Here is a 14,461-nt window from a genome sequence, read left to right as displayed (position 1 = left end):
TGGCGTTCTCACATTTTGCTTGTGCATGCCGCCACCTACTGTGCGGTAGTGTGTGGTCAATCACGTTACATTTTGTGATAGAATAATAAAGGAAAGGGGGAAGAAAAAAAAAGCTCCACCAACTAACATCTATATACTACTCTTTTTACTTTTAAAATTATTTTTATTTATTTCACCTTTATTTAACCAGGTAAGCTAGTTGAGAACAAGTTCTCATTTACAACTGCGACCTGGCCAAGATAAAGCAAAGCAGTGTGACACAAACAACAACACAGAGTTACACATGGAATAAACAAGCGTACAGTCAATAACACCATAGAAAAAAAAGAAAGTCTATATACAGTGTGTGCAAATGGCATGAGGAGGTAAGGCAATAAATAGGCCATAGTAGCAAAGTAATTACAATTTAGCAGATTAACACTGGAGTGATAGATGAACAGATGATGATGTGCAAGTAGTGAAACTGGGGTGCAAACGAGCAGAAAAGTAAATAAAAACAATATGGGGATGAGGTAGCTGGATTGGGTGGGCTATTTACAGATGGACTATGTACAGCTGCAGCAATTGGTTAGCTGCTCAGATAGCTGATGTTTAAAGTTAGTGAGGGAAATGTAAGTCTCCAGCTTCAGCGATTTTTGCAATTCGTTCCAGTCAATGGCAGCAGAGAACTGGAAGAAAAGGCTGCCAAAGGAGGTGTTGGCTTTGGGGATGACCAGTGAGATATACCTGCTGGAACGTGTGCTACCGGTGGGTGTTGTTATCGTGACCAGTGAGCTGAGATAAGGTAGAGCTTGACCTAGCATAGACTTATAGATGACCTGGAGCCAGTAGGTCTGGCGACGAATACGTAGCGTTGGCCAGCCGACTAGCCAGCCGACTAGAACAGGTCGCAGTGGTGGGTGGTATAAGGGGCTTTGGTAACAAAACGGATGGCACTGTGATAGACTGCCTCCAGTTTGCTGAGTAGAGTATTGGAAGCTATTTTGTAGATGACATCGCTGAAGTCGAGGATCGGTAGCATAGTCAGTTTTACTTGGGTAAGTTTGGTGGCATGAGTGAAGGAGGCTTTGTTGCGAAACGGAAAGCCGATTCTAGATTTGATTTTGGATTGGAGATGTTTAATACGAGTCTGGAATGAGAGTTTACAGTCTAGCCAGACACCTAGATATTTGTAGTTGTCCACATATTCTAGGTCAGAACTGTCCAGAGTAATGATGCTAGTCGGGCAGGTGGGTGCGGGCAGCGAACTGTTGAAAAGCATGCATTTGGTTTTACTAGCGTTTAAGAGCAGTTGGAAGCCAAGGAAGGAGTGTTGTATGGCATTGAAGCTCGTTTGGAGGTTAGTTAACACAGTGTCCAAAGAAGGGCCAGATGTATATAGAATGGTGTCGTCTGCGTAGAGGTGGATCAGGGAATCACCCGCAGCAAGAGCGACATCGTTGATATACACAGAGAATAGAGTCGGCCCGAGAATTGAATCCTGTGGCACCCCCATTGAGACTGCCAGAGGTCCGGACAACAGGCCCTCCGATTTGACACACTGAACTCTGTCTGAGAAGTAGTTGGTGAACCAGGCGAGGCAGTCATTTGAGAAACCAAGGCTATTGAGTCTGCTGATAAGAATACGGTGATTGACAGAGTCGAAAGCCTTGGCCAGGTCGATGAAGACGGCTGCACAGTACTGTCTTTTATCGATGGCGGTTATGATATTGTTTAGTACCTTGAGCGTGGCTGAGGTGCACCCATGACCAGTTCAGAAACCGGATTGCACAGCGGAGAAGGTACGGTGGGATTCGAAATGGTCAGTGATCTGTTTATTAACTTGGCTTTCGAAGACTTTAGAAAGGCTGGGCAAGATGGATATAGGTCTATAACAATTTGGGTCTAGAGTGTCACCCCCTTTGAAGAGGGGGGATGACCGCGGCAGCTTTCGAATCTTTAGGGATCTCAGAAGATACGAAAGAGAGGTTGAACAGACTGGTAATAGGGCTTGCAACAATGGTGGCGAATAATTTTAGAAAGAGAGGTTCCAGATTGTTTTGCCCAGCTGATTTGTACAGGTCCAGGTTTTGCAGCTCTTTCAGAACTATCTGGATTTGGATGAAGGAGAAGCAGGGGAGGCTCGGGCAAGTAGCTACGGGAGGTGCGGAGCTGTTGGCCGGAGTAGCCAGGAGGAAAGCATGGCTAGCCGTAGAGAAACGCTTATTGAAATTTTCGATTATCATGGATTTATCGGTGGTGACCGTGTCGCCTAGCCTCAGTGCAGTGGGCAGCTGTGAGGAGGTGCTCTTGTTTTCCATGGACTTTACAGTGTCCCAAAACATTTTGGACTCTGACCTACAGGATGCAAATTTCTGTTTGAAAAAGCTAGCCTTTGCTTTCCTGACTGACTGCGTGTATTGGTTCCTGACTTCCATGAACAGTTGCATATCGCGGGGATAATTCAATGCTATTGCAGTCCGCCACAGGATGTTTTTGTGCTGGTCAAGGGCAGTCAGGTCTGGAGTGAACGAAGGGCTATATCTGTTCTTAGATCTACATTTTTTTAAAGGGGCATGCTTATTTAAGATGGTGAGGAAATTACTTTTAAAGAACCACCAGGCATCCTCGACTGACGGGATGAGGTCAATATCCTTCCAGGATACCCGGGCCAGGTCGATTAGAAAGGCCTGCTCGCAGAAGTGTTTTAGGGAGCGTTTGACAGTGATGAGGGGTGGTCGTTTGACCGCGGACCCATAGTGGATGCAGGCAATGATGCAGTGATCGCTGAGATCCTGATTGAAAACAGCAGAGGTGTATTTGAAGGGCAAGTTGGTCAGGAGAATATCTATGAGGGTGCCCATGTTTACGGATTTAGGGTTGTACCTGGTGGTTTCCTTGATAATTTGTGTGAGCAATTGATAATTTGTGAGGGCATCTAGTTTAGATTGTAGGACTGCTGGGGTGTTAAGCATATCCCAGTTTAGGTCACCTAACAGAACGAACTCTGAAGATAGATGGGGGGCAATCAATTCACATATGGTGTCATGGGAACAGTTGGGAGCTGAGGGGGGGGGGGGGGGGGCTATAACAGGCGGCAACAGTGAGAGACTTATTTCTGGAGAGATTAATTTTTAAAATTAGAAGCTCGAACAGGGCATAGACCTGGAAAGTATAACAGAACTTTGCACGCTATCTCTGCAGTAGATTGCAACTCCTCCCCCTTTGGCAGTTCTATCTTCACGGAAAATGTTGTAGTTGGGTATGGAAATCTCCGAATTTTTGGTGGCCTTCCTAAGCCAGAATTCAGTCACGGCAAGGACATCAGGGTTGGCGGAGTGTGCTAAAGCAGTGAGTAAAACAAACGTAGGGAGGAGGCTTCTGATGTTAACATGCATGAAACCAAGGCTTTTTCGATTACAGAAGTCAACAAATGAGAGTGCCAGAGGACACGCAGGGCCTGGGTTAACCTCCACATCACCCGAGGAACAGAGGAGGAGTAAGATAGGGTTCGTCTAAAGGCTAGCAAAACTGGTCGTCTAGTGCGTTGGGGACAGGGAGAAGATTTCTGGGTGTGGTAGAATAGATTCAGGGCACAATGTGCAGACAGGGGTATGGTGGGGTGTGGGTACAGTGGAGGTAGCCCAGGCACTGAGTGATGATAAGAGAGATTGCATCTCTGGACACACTGGTTTTACTGGGTGAGGTCACCGCATGTGTGGGAGGTGGGACAAAGGAGGTATCTGAGGCATGTAGAGTGGAACTATCCTAGACAACAGTATACAAGGCATATTGAGGCATAAAGGGAGGCATAAAGCAATCACAGGTGTTGATTGGGAAAGCTAGCTAAGACAACAAAGGGTAAGACAACAACAGCTAATCAGCTAAGACAACAACAACAGGTAAAATAAATAAATAAATAACTTTACCTTTATTTAACTAGGCAAGTCAGTTAAGAACAAATTCCTATATTCAATGATGGCCTTGGGGAAGTGGGCTAACTGCCTTGTTCAGGGGCAGAACGACAGATTTTTACCTTGTCAGCTCGGGATTTGATCTTGCAACCTTCCAGTTACTAGTCCAACGCTCTAACCACTAGGCAACTTGTTGCCCCCAGGCGATGAATGGCGATGAATGGGCAGAGAGGGTCGGTTAACTACACACAGGGCCTGAGTTCGGGGCTAGGGCCGACAGATAAACAAAAATAAACAAAGTGGACTACCGTGATAAATGAACAGTCCAGCAGGCATCAGCTATGTAGCCACCAACTAATATCTACATACCACTACTACATACCACCAACTAACATCTATATACCACTATTACATACCACCAACTAACATCTATATACCACTATTACATACCACCAACTAACATCTGTATACCACTATTACATACCACCAACTAACATCTATATACCACTATTACATACCACCAACTAACATCTATATACCACTATTACATACCACCAACTAACATCTATATACCACTATTACATACCACCAACTAACCCTCCATCTATATACCACTATTACATACCACCAACCACCATCTATATACCACTATTACACACCACCAACTAACCCTCCATCTATATACCACTATTACACACCACCAACTAACCCTCCATCTATATACCACTATTACATACCACCAACTAACCCTCCATCTATATACCACTATTACACACCACCAACTAACCCTCCATCTATATACCACTATTACACACCACCAACTAACCCTCCATCTATATACCACTATTACACACCACCAACTAACCCTCCATCTATATACCACTATTACACACCACCAACTAACCCTCCATCTATATACCACTATTACACACCACCAACTAACCCTCCATCTATATACCACTATTACATACCACCAACTAACCCTCCATCTACATACCACTATTACATACCACCAACGAACCCTCCATCTATATACCACTATTACATACCACCAACTAACCCTCCATCTACATACCACTATTACATACCACCATCTATATACCACTACTACACACCACCATCTACATACCACTATTACACACCACCAACTAACCCTCCATCTATATACCACTACTACATACCATATGTATTATTGAATGTGCAGTATATAGTAGAATAGCTATTACTTTTTTTTCTTCGTTTTTTTCTTCTTAAACCTGTGTGTTTGCTTATGTTCTTTGCTAAATATGCATTTTGAATGTATAATTCCACTTACGTATATGTTTGTACAAGTTGCTTGACCGATAAACGATTATTCACTCGGAGCTCTTTTTATTTTTTCTCTTGAACGCACTGAAGTCGGAAGTTAGAGATTTCCGAGTTCCCAGTTGTTTTGAACGTGGAAATAATCTTCATTGACTCGTGATTGTCAGTGTCATACACTTTGACGTAGTGCGTAACCCGGAAGTGTAGTCCCGTCTGCAGTTTTCACAATGATGAGACTGGTAAGTCGTCAATTGTCGCTTTCTTTCATGAAATCATTTAATGATTTGAATGACGTTTGGTTATTTGGTATGGTAAACATGTTACTAAGAAATCACATCGTAATATTTCATCGTCCTGGGACGTATGGAGAAAATATACCTCTCGTTCAGAGAACCTAGCTTGCATGCTAACATTATCGGTTAGCTAGGATTTGTTTACATGTTAGGCCTATTTAACAAACTGGTGATTTTATGACAATAGCCACCTAACAAATCACGAACACTAACAAATCAATATCTAGCTAGTGAGGTTAGTGAAGTTGACATGTAACAATCCAGGTATTGGCTGTCTAGCTAGCTAAAGGTAGCCTCTTTTTTTTTTACGGGATCACAGTTTTAGCATGCAATTGGATGAACTATGCAGATTATAGCATTTTCACATCACATGTATGGAGTGATGAATGTTTTCTTTCATATGTTTCTAGGATGACAACGATGATGACGTCTCCCTGTTTGATGCAGAGGAGGACACAGGCAGAGGAAAGTCAAAGAAGAATAAAATCAAGTAAGTCGGTACAGCGTTGCACTCAGTGGCTCATCCACAAGACGGTATAATGCACTGGCGACATAGAAGCGACACATCAATTCAACCTACTGTATTGGCTGAGAAACGCATGAGAAGTTCATGCTCTTACCATGTTTTCCAGGCATCCAGTGGCCTCCTTCTTCCACCTATTCTTCAGAATGAGTGCCATCCTGGTGTACCTGCTCTGTGAGCTCCTCAGCAGTAGCTTCATTGCCTGCATGGTCACCATCATCCTCTTCCTGTCAGCTGACTTCTGGACCGTTAAGGTAGACTCTAAACAGTAGTAGAACAGTTAAGAATAATAATATAATACTAATAGATCAGTAAGAGCAAAATAATATCAATAGAACAGCAATAGAATATGAATAGAACAGCAATAGAATATGAATAGAACAGCAATAGAATATGAATAGAACAGCAATAGAATATGAATAGAACAGCAATAGAATATTGATGGAACATCAATAGAATATGAATAGAACAGCAATAGAATATCCAATAGAATATCGATGGAACAGTAATAGAACATTGAATAGAATATCGATGGAACAGCAATAGAATATCAATAGAATATCGATGGAACAGCAATAGAACATCCAATAGAATATCGAAGGAACAGCAATAGAACAGCAATAGAATATCCAATAGAATATCGATGGAACAGTAATAGAACATTGAATAGAATATCGATGGAACAGCAATAGAATATCAATAGAATATCGATGGAACAGCAATAGAACATCCAATAGAATATCGATGGAACAGCAATAGAATATCAATAGAATATGAATAGAACATCAATAGAATATCGATGGAATAGCAATAGAACATTGAATAGAATATCGATGGAACAGCAATAGAATATCAATAGAATATCGATGGAACAGCAATAGAACATCCAATAGAATATCGATGGAACAGCAATAGAACATCAATAGAATATGAATAGAACATCAATAGAATATCGATGGAACAGCAATAGAACATCCAATAGAATATCGATGGAACAGCAATAGAATATCAATAGAATATGAATAGAACATCAATAGAATATCGATGGAATAGCAATAGAACATTGAATAGAATATCGATGGAACAGCAATAGAACATCCAATAGAATATCGATGGAACAGCAATAGAACATCAATAGAACAGCAATAGAACAGCAATAGAACATCCAATAGAATATCGATGGAACAGCAATAGAACAGCAATAGAACAGCAATAGAACATCCAATAGAATATCGATGGAACAGCAATAGAACAGCAATAGAATATCGATGGAACAGCAATAGATTATCAATAGAACATCAATAGAATATCGATGGAACAGCAATAGAATATCGATGGAACAGCAATAGAACATCCAATAGAATATCGATGGAACAGCAATAGAACATCCAATAGAATATCGATGGAACAGCAATAGAATATCAATAGAACAGCAATAGAATATCAATAGAACAGCAATAGAATATCGATGTAACAGCAATAGAATATGGATGGACCAGCAATAGAACATCCAATAGAACAGCAATAGAATATCGATGGAACAGCAATAGAATATCGATGGAACAGCAAGAGAACATCCAATAGAATATCGATGGAACATCAATAGAACATCCAATAGAATATCGATGGAACATCAATAGAACATCCAATAGAATATCGATGGAACAGCAATAGAACATCCAGTAGAATATTGATGGAACAGCAATAGAATATCAATAGAACATCCAATAGAATATCGATGGAACAGCAATAGAATATCGATGGAACAGCAATAGAACATCCAGTAGAATATCGATGGAACAGCAATAGAATATCAATAGAACATCAATAGAATATCGATGGAACAGCAATAGAATATCGATGGAACAGCAATAGAACATCCAGTAGAATATCGATGGAACAGCAATAGAACATCCAATAGAATATCGATGGAACAGCAATAGAATATCAATAGAACAGCAATAGAATATCAATAGAACAGCAATAGAATATCGATGTAACAGCAATAGAATATGGATGGACCAGCAATAGAACATCCAATAGAACAGCAATAGAATATCGATGGAACAGCAATAGAATATCGATGGAACAGCAAGAGAACATCCAATAGAATATCGATGGAACATCAATAGAACATCCAATAGAATATCGATGGAACAGCAATAGAACATCCAGTAGAATATCGATGGAACAGCAATAGAATATCAATAGAACATCCAATAGAACAGCAATAGAATATCGATGGAACAGCAATAGAATATCGATGGAACATCAATAGAACATCCAATAGAATATCGATGGAACAGCAAGAGAACATCCAATAGAATATCGATGGAACATCAATAGAACATCCAATAGAATATCGATGGAACAGCAATAGAACATCCAATAGAATATCGATGGAACAGCAATAGAATATGAATAGAACATCAATAGAACATCAATAGAATATCGATGGAACAGCAATAGAACATCAATAGAACAGCAATAGAACATCCAATAGAATATCGATGGAACAGCAATAGAATATCGATGGAACAGCAATAGAATATCGATGGAACAGCAATTGAACATCCAATAGAATATCCATGGAACAGCAATGGAATATCAATAGAATATCAATAGAACATCAATAGAATATGAATAGAATATGAATAGAACAGCAATAGAACATCCAATAGAATATCGATGGAACAGCAGTAGAATAGCAATAGAATATCAATAGAACAGCAATAGAACATCAATAGAATATCGATGGAACATCAATAGAACAGCAATAGAATATCAATAGACCAAGTGTAAATATTGTCAAACCTCTTTTTTTCTTTTGCTTTAAGTAAGTAGCCTAATTATGTATTAACACCAAATACTATATTTCAGAATATCACAGGCCGGTTGATGGTGGGCCTGAGATGGTGGAACCAGGTGGATGACGATGGAAAAAGCCACTGGGTGTTTGAGTCCAGAAAGGTAGATCACACACATCCCAGTCCTTCTGGGCAGGCAGTAACTAACTACCCAACGAACTACTACCCTCTACTGAAATACCTTCGTCTTTAGGGTCAAACCTAGTTCCATAGAACCTGTATCGACTCTGGATTTTTATGGGTAAATCCATTTGAATTCAATCACTTTTTTTGACAGCATCCCTTTTGATTTAAACAACATTTTCCATACATGTTTGGCCCATGGTAGAAGTGGTTAGACAATGAGTGACTTTTTGGACCTGAATACCAGAACATTCAGGAGATAAAAGGTGCTCAGTTGACCCATTTTACATACCCCAACATACCATGATACATTCATGTCTTCATCACTGGAAAAGATACATGGTTGAGTTTGATATCATGTAAAAACTTACAAACATTTTTATCAAACTATATTTTATTATTTCTTGAAAAAAAAGTTTAAAACCTTTAACGTCAATGATCTAAAAATGTGTGAACTCAATATTTTTTTCATATTCACATATGTTGTAATTTAGACCCTATTTCACATAATCTGAGGTTTTTGTGTGGTGCCTGCCATCTGTTGAGAAACAACATGCTCTTGAATACAGGGTGGGTGTCATTTCAATCATAGATATATAAATTGTAGAATGGACCTATCCCTTCAGACAACTGCAATTTAGCTGGTACACCATTGAAATTGAATAGAAATGTTAACTTCTAATTACTACCACAAAGATCACAGCCAGTCCACCCACTGTCGAATGTGAACTTAAATGGTCATGTCTATTCTATTATCTGTATTTCTATGATTTCAATAGGTTTCCTATGGAGTATTGAGAGTATAATATAAAACGACAGATTTTCCCACTGAAGTCAAAGTTGACATTTTCAATTTTATTCCCGTATATGTACATTCATCAGCCAAAACATGACACCACACTGCATTCAATAGCATGCTGTGTGCCCGCCATCGGTTGAGACAACACAAAAACCTCAGATCAGGGATGGGGAACTTTCATCGGGGTGGGGGCCTCATTAGAGTCTGCAGAGGCATACCCATACCCACACATGCTCTTGAATCTCCCCCTTGACAGTGGAGAGAAAAGGGAGAAGAAAAAAAACGTTCAGAGTTAATTTCCTGCAATTCTACACATTTTGACATGGGCCATAGAGAAAATGCTGCAGTTTTAAAACAAGTCTGCTGCAATTCTACACATTTTGACATGGGACGTAGAGGAAATGCTGCAGTTTTAAAACAAGTCTGCTGCAATTCTACACATTTTGCCATAGGGTGGATAGAATACTTTGCAATTTTATAACTCATTTCATGCCATTTAAAATGTAGTGTGGAAATAAATGTTTGCAGTTTTTTAGTATATCTTAGTGAGTGTGACTAACAAAATCAATGGGGGCCCCCTGGTTGGCAATTTGACCATGATTACTACAAGTTTAGACAGTTGGCTAGACTAACTTACCATTCTCAAAAATGTCAGCTGACAAGGTCTAATTGAGTGACTGTCAGTGACTGACATAACAAGAGAGAAACTGCTGATAAACAACCAAAAATCTAAATTGCATCTTGTGTATTCTACTATTCTAACTCTCAACTGTAAGTTGAGACCCCAATTGAGTTCCAAAACAAATGTTTTATCTGCGGGCCTAAAAAAGCGGGGCCGTGCCAGTTGCCACATCCCTGCCTTCGATTATGTATAATATGGTCTAAGATACATCATATTCAAATATGATATTTTTAAACTTATTTATTTAAAAATACAATTATCCTGAAATGATTAAATAGTTTGACAACCCTGTTTGTAAGCGTTTACATGATATCAAACTCAACCATGTATCTTTTCCAGTGATGAAGACATGAATGTATCATGGTATGTTGGGGTATGTAAAATGGGTCAACTGAGCACCTTTTATCTCCTGAATGTTTTGGCATTCAGGTCCAAAAAGTCACTCATTTTCTAACCACTTCTATAATGGGCAAATACGTATGGAAGGTTTTGTTCAAATCAAAAGGGGGGGGTCTGTCAAAAGTGATTGAATTCAAATTGATTTACTCCATAACAAAGCCTATTAGTTGGTAATATCTGACTCCACCTACTGCATACAGTCTTAGGGTTTACAGTCGTGGCCAAAAGTTTTGAGAATGACACACATATTAATTTTCACAAAGTCTGCTGCCTCAGTGTCTTTAGATATTTTTGTCAGATGTTACTATGGAATACTGAAGTATAATTACAAGCATTTCATAAGTGTCAAAGGCTTTTATTGACAATTACATGAAGTTGATGCAAAGAGCCAATATTTGCAGTTTCGACCCTTCTTTTTCAAGACCTCTGCAATCCACCCTGGCATGCTGTCAATTAACTTCTGGGCCACATCCTGACTGATGGCAGCCCATTCTTGCATATTCAATGCTTGGAGTTTGTCAGAATTTGTGGGTTTTTGTTTGTCCACCTGCCTCTTGAGGATTGACCACAAGTTCTCAATGGGATTAAGGTCTGGGGAGTTTCCTGACCATGGACCCAAAATATCGATGTTTTTTTTCCCCGAGCCACTTAGTTATCACTTTTGCCTTATGGCAAGGTGCTCCATCATGCTGGAAAAGGCATTGTTCATCACCAAACTGTTCCTGGATGGTTGGGAGAAGTTGCTCTCAGAGGATGTGTTGGTACCATTCTTAATTCATGGCTGTGTTCTTAGGCAAAATTGTGAGTGAGCCCACTCCCTTGGCTGAGAAGCAACCCCACACATGAATGGTCTCAGGATGCTTTACTGTTGGCATGACACAGGACTCATGGCATCGCTCACCTTGTCTTCTCCGGACAAGCTTTTTTCCAGATTCCCCAAACAATCGGAAAGTGGATTCATTAGAGAAAATGACTTTACCCCAGTCCTCAGCAGTCCAATCCCTGTACCTTTTGCAGAATATCAGTCTGTCCCTGATGTTTTTCCTGGAGAGAAGTGGCTTCTTTGCTGCCCTTTTTGACACCAGGCCATCCTCCAGAAGTCTTCGCCTCACTGTGCGTGCAGATGCACTCACACCTGCCTACAAGCTCTGTACTGGTGGTGCCCCTATCCCACAGCTGAATCAACTTTAGGAGACGGTCCTGGCGCTTGCTGGACTTTCTTGGGCGCCCTGAAGCCTTCTTCACAACAATTGAACCACTCTCCTTGAAGTTCTTGATGATCTGATAAATGGTTGATTTAGGTGCAATCTTACTGGCAGCAATATCCTTGCCTGTGAAGCCCTCTTTGTGCTAAGCAATGATGACGGTACGTGTTTCCTTGCAGGTAACCATGGTTGAGGAAGGAAGAACAGTGATTCCAAGCACCACCCTCCTTTTGAAGCTTCCAGTCTGGTATTCAAACTCAATCAGCATGACAGAGTGATCTCCAGCCTTGTCCTCGTCAACACTCACACCTGTGTTAACGAGAGAATCACTGACATGATGTCAGCTGGTCCTTTTGTGGCAGGGCTGAAATGCAGTGGAAATGTGTTTTGGGGATTCAGTTAATTTGCATGGCAAAGAGGGTCTTTGCAATTCATCTGATCACTCTTCATAACATTCTGGAGTATATGCAAATTGCCATCATACAAACTGAGGCTGCAGACTTAGTGAATATTTGTGTCATTATCAAAGCTTTTGGCCACAACTGTACATTCTTTTAGATGCACTTTTTATTTTAGTCTATTTGGTAAATATTTTCTTAACTCTTCTTGAACTGCTTGAGGGCTTGTAAGTAAGCATTTCATGGTAAAGTCTACACTTGTTGTATTCGGTGCATGTGACAAATAAAGTTTGATTTGATTCTAAGCATTATAACCCTCAATTATAGAATTGACCCAAAATGTTATATTGCCAAATACTAACTTGGTCAACAAGCTAGTAGGTTATTCTCACATCTGTGAAATGCCTATCTTCCTCAGGGGAATTCAAAGCAGCTGGTGTCAGACTCCGAGTCGAGGATCTTCTGGCTGGGTCTAGTCGTGTGTCCTGTCATCTGGGTCTTCTTTGTCTTCAGCACCCTCTTCTCCTTCAAGATTAAGTGGCTGGTTAGTTTTAATATAAATACTGCATATACCACTTAGCAGACACTTGTACCCAAAGTGGCTTACAGTACATTGAGTGCATGATTTATTTTTTGTCTACGGGATCACTCCGGGAATTGTACCCCACGAGCTTGGTATCGCCAGCGCCATACTCTCTCATAATGAGGTTGATTAGTGTGAAAAGTGGTGTGCAAGTCCCTGTTGTCAACGTCTCCCTCTCCTCCACCCAGGCCGTGGTGATCATGGGCGTGGTGCTACAGGGGGCTAACCTGTATGGCTATGTTCGATGTAAAGTGGGCAGTAGGACGAACTTGAAGAACATGGCTACTAACTATTTCGGACGGCAGTTTCTTAAACAGGTAACTTTTCTAATGCCTCATCTCAGAATTTCATTTAATTTCAGAAGTGTGCCCTTGAAAGCGCCCTGACACACTTCAGGAGAAGGGTGGAGAATCGGGATGCAACGTAGATTGGCCTTCCGGAAATGGACAAGAATTGTTTGCGTTTATTGGATCAGGATGTTATATCTAATGTTGTTTTTGTTTTGTGTGTTTTCTCTGACAGGCAATGACTAAACAAGAGGAATCATAAAGAAGGACGACTACTCTTTAGATTTGAAGATATGTTTGCATTATTCTGAATGCCGTTGTATATCTGGAGTTTTACTAGCAACTAATACTTAATAGAAATCTTTTGGGACATTGCTTACCTTTGATGAGTTTTCCCATTTTGATACCATTTCGAGAGAAATAGCATAATTTGTAGATAAGTACGTTTTTCCACTGTAGCTATACTGACTCAAAGCAAATCCCTTATCTGTTTTGTTGTTTTGCATATTATCCCTAGACTTTATACAATACAATGACATGTTGTTTCTGACTTGTATTATACAAACATGTTGCCTGTATAATATTGATGGTTGTAAATATAGAACATCAAGGTCATGTGTTCATGTTTTTGTGCAAATACATTTATAACATTTCAAAATGACATGTGTGTTTTTGAGTTATTTTGGATGTACTGCGTGAGGTGCATTCTACACTACTAAACTTTTTGGAATCTGACATCTTTAATTTTACTTAGATGTTTGGTGTCAAAGAGTAAGGCCCCCAAGTGGCGCAATGGTCTAAGGCATTGCATCTCAGTGCTAGAAGCTTCACTACAGACCCTTGTTCGATCCCGGGCTGTATCACAACTGGACATAATTGGGAGTCCCATAGGGTGGTGCAGAATTGGCCAAGCGTCGTCCGGGTTAGGGGAGGGGTAGGCCTTTGTTGTAAAATAAAAATGTGTTCTTAATAACTGACTTGCCTAGTTAAATAAATAAAGTACACACAGAAACATCAACCCCCTCTGATTTGTAGTTTTACTTATGGGAACTTTATGGGAAGGTATTAGATAAAATGATGTGTTGTAGTTAAATCAGTACTTAG

General features: G+C 40.2%; 1 protein-coding gene across 1 annotated transcript; it reads left to right on the top strand.

The window, feature by feature from the left end:
• Positions 1-5,357: 5,357 nt before the first annotated feature.
• Positions 5,358-14,018, top strand: tvp23b (trans-golgi network vesicle protein 23 homolog B (S. cerevisiae)). Its single transcript, XM_029765528.1, has 7 exons — positions 5,358-5,437; positions 5,902-5,981; positions 6,124-6,268; positions 8,895-8,984; positions 12,906-13,031; positions 13,259-13,387; positions 13,593-14,018. The coding sequence occupies exons 1-7, from the start codon at positions 5,426-5,428 to the stop codon at positions 13,617-13,619; spliced, it is 609 nt and encodes a 202-aa protein (XP_029621388.1). The 5' UTR covers positions 5,358-5,425; the 3' UTR covers positions 13,620-14,018.
• The last annotated feature ends 443 nt before the right edge of the window (positions 14,019-14,461 follow it).

The sequence above is a fragment of the Salmo trutta genome, chromosome 10, assembly GCF_901001165.1.
Source record: "Salmo trutta chromosome 10, fSalTru1.1, whole genome shotgun sequence".
Lineage (NCBI taxonomy): Eukaryota > Metazoa > Chordata > Actinopteri > Salmoniformes > Salmonidae > Salmo > Salmo trutta.
This window is presented reverse-complemented; position numbering and strand designations above follow the sequence as displayed.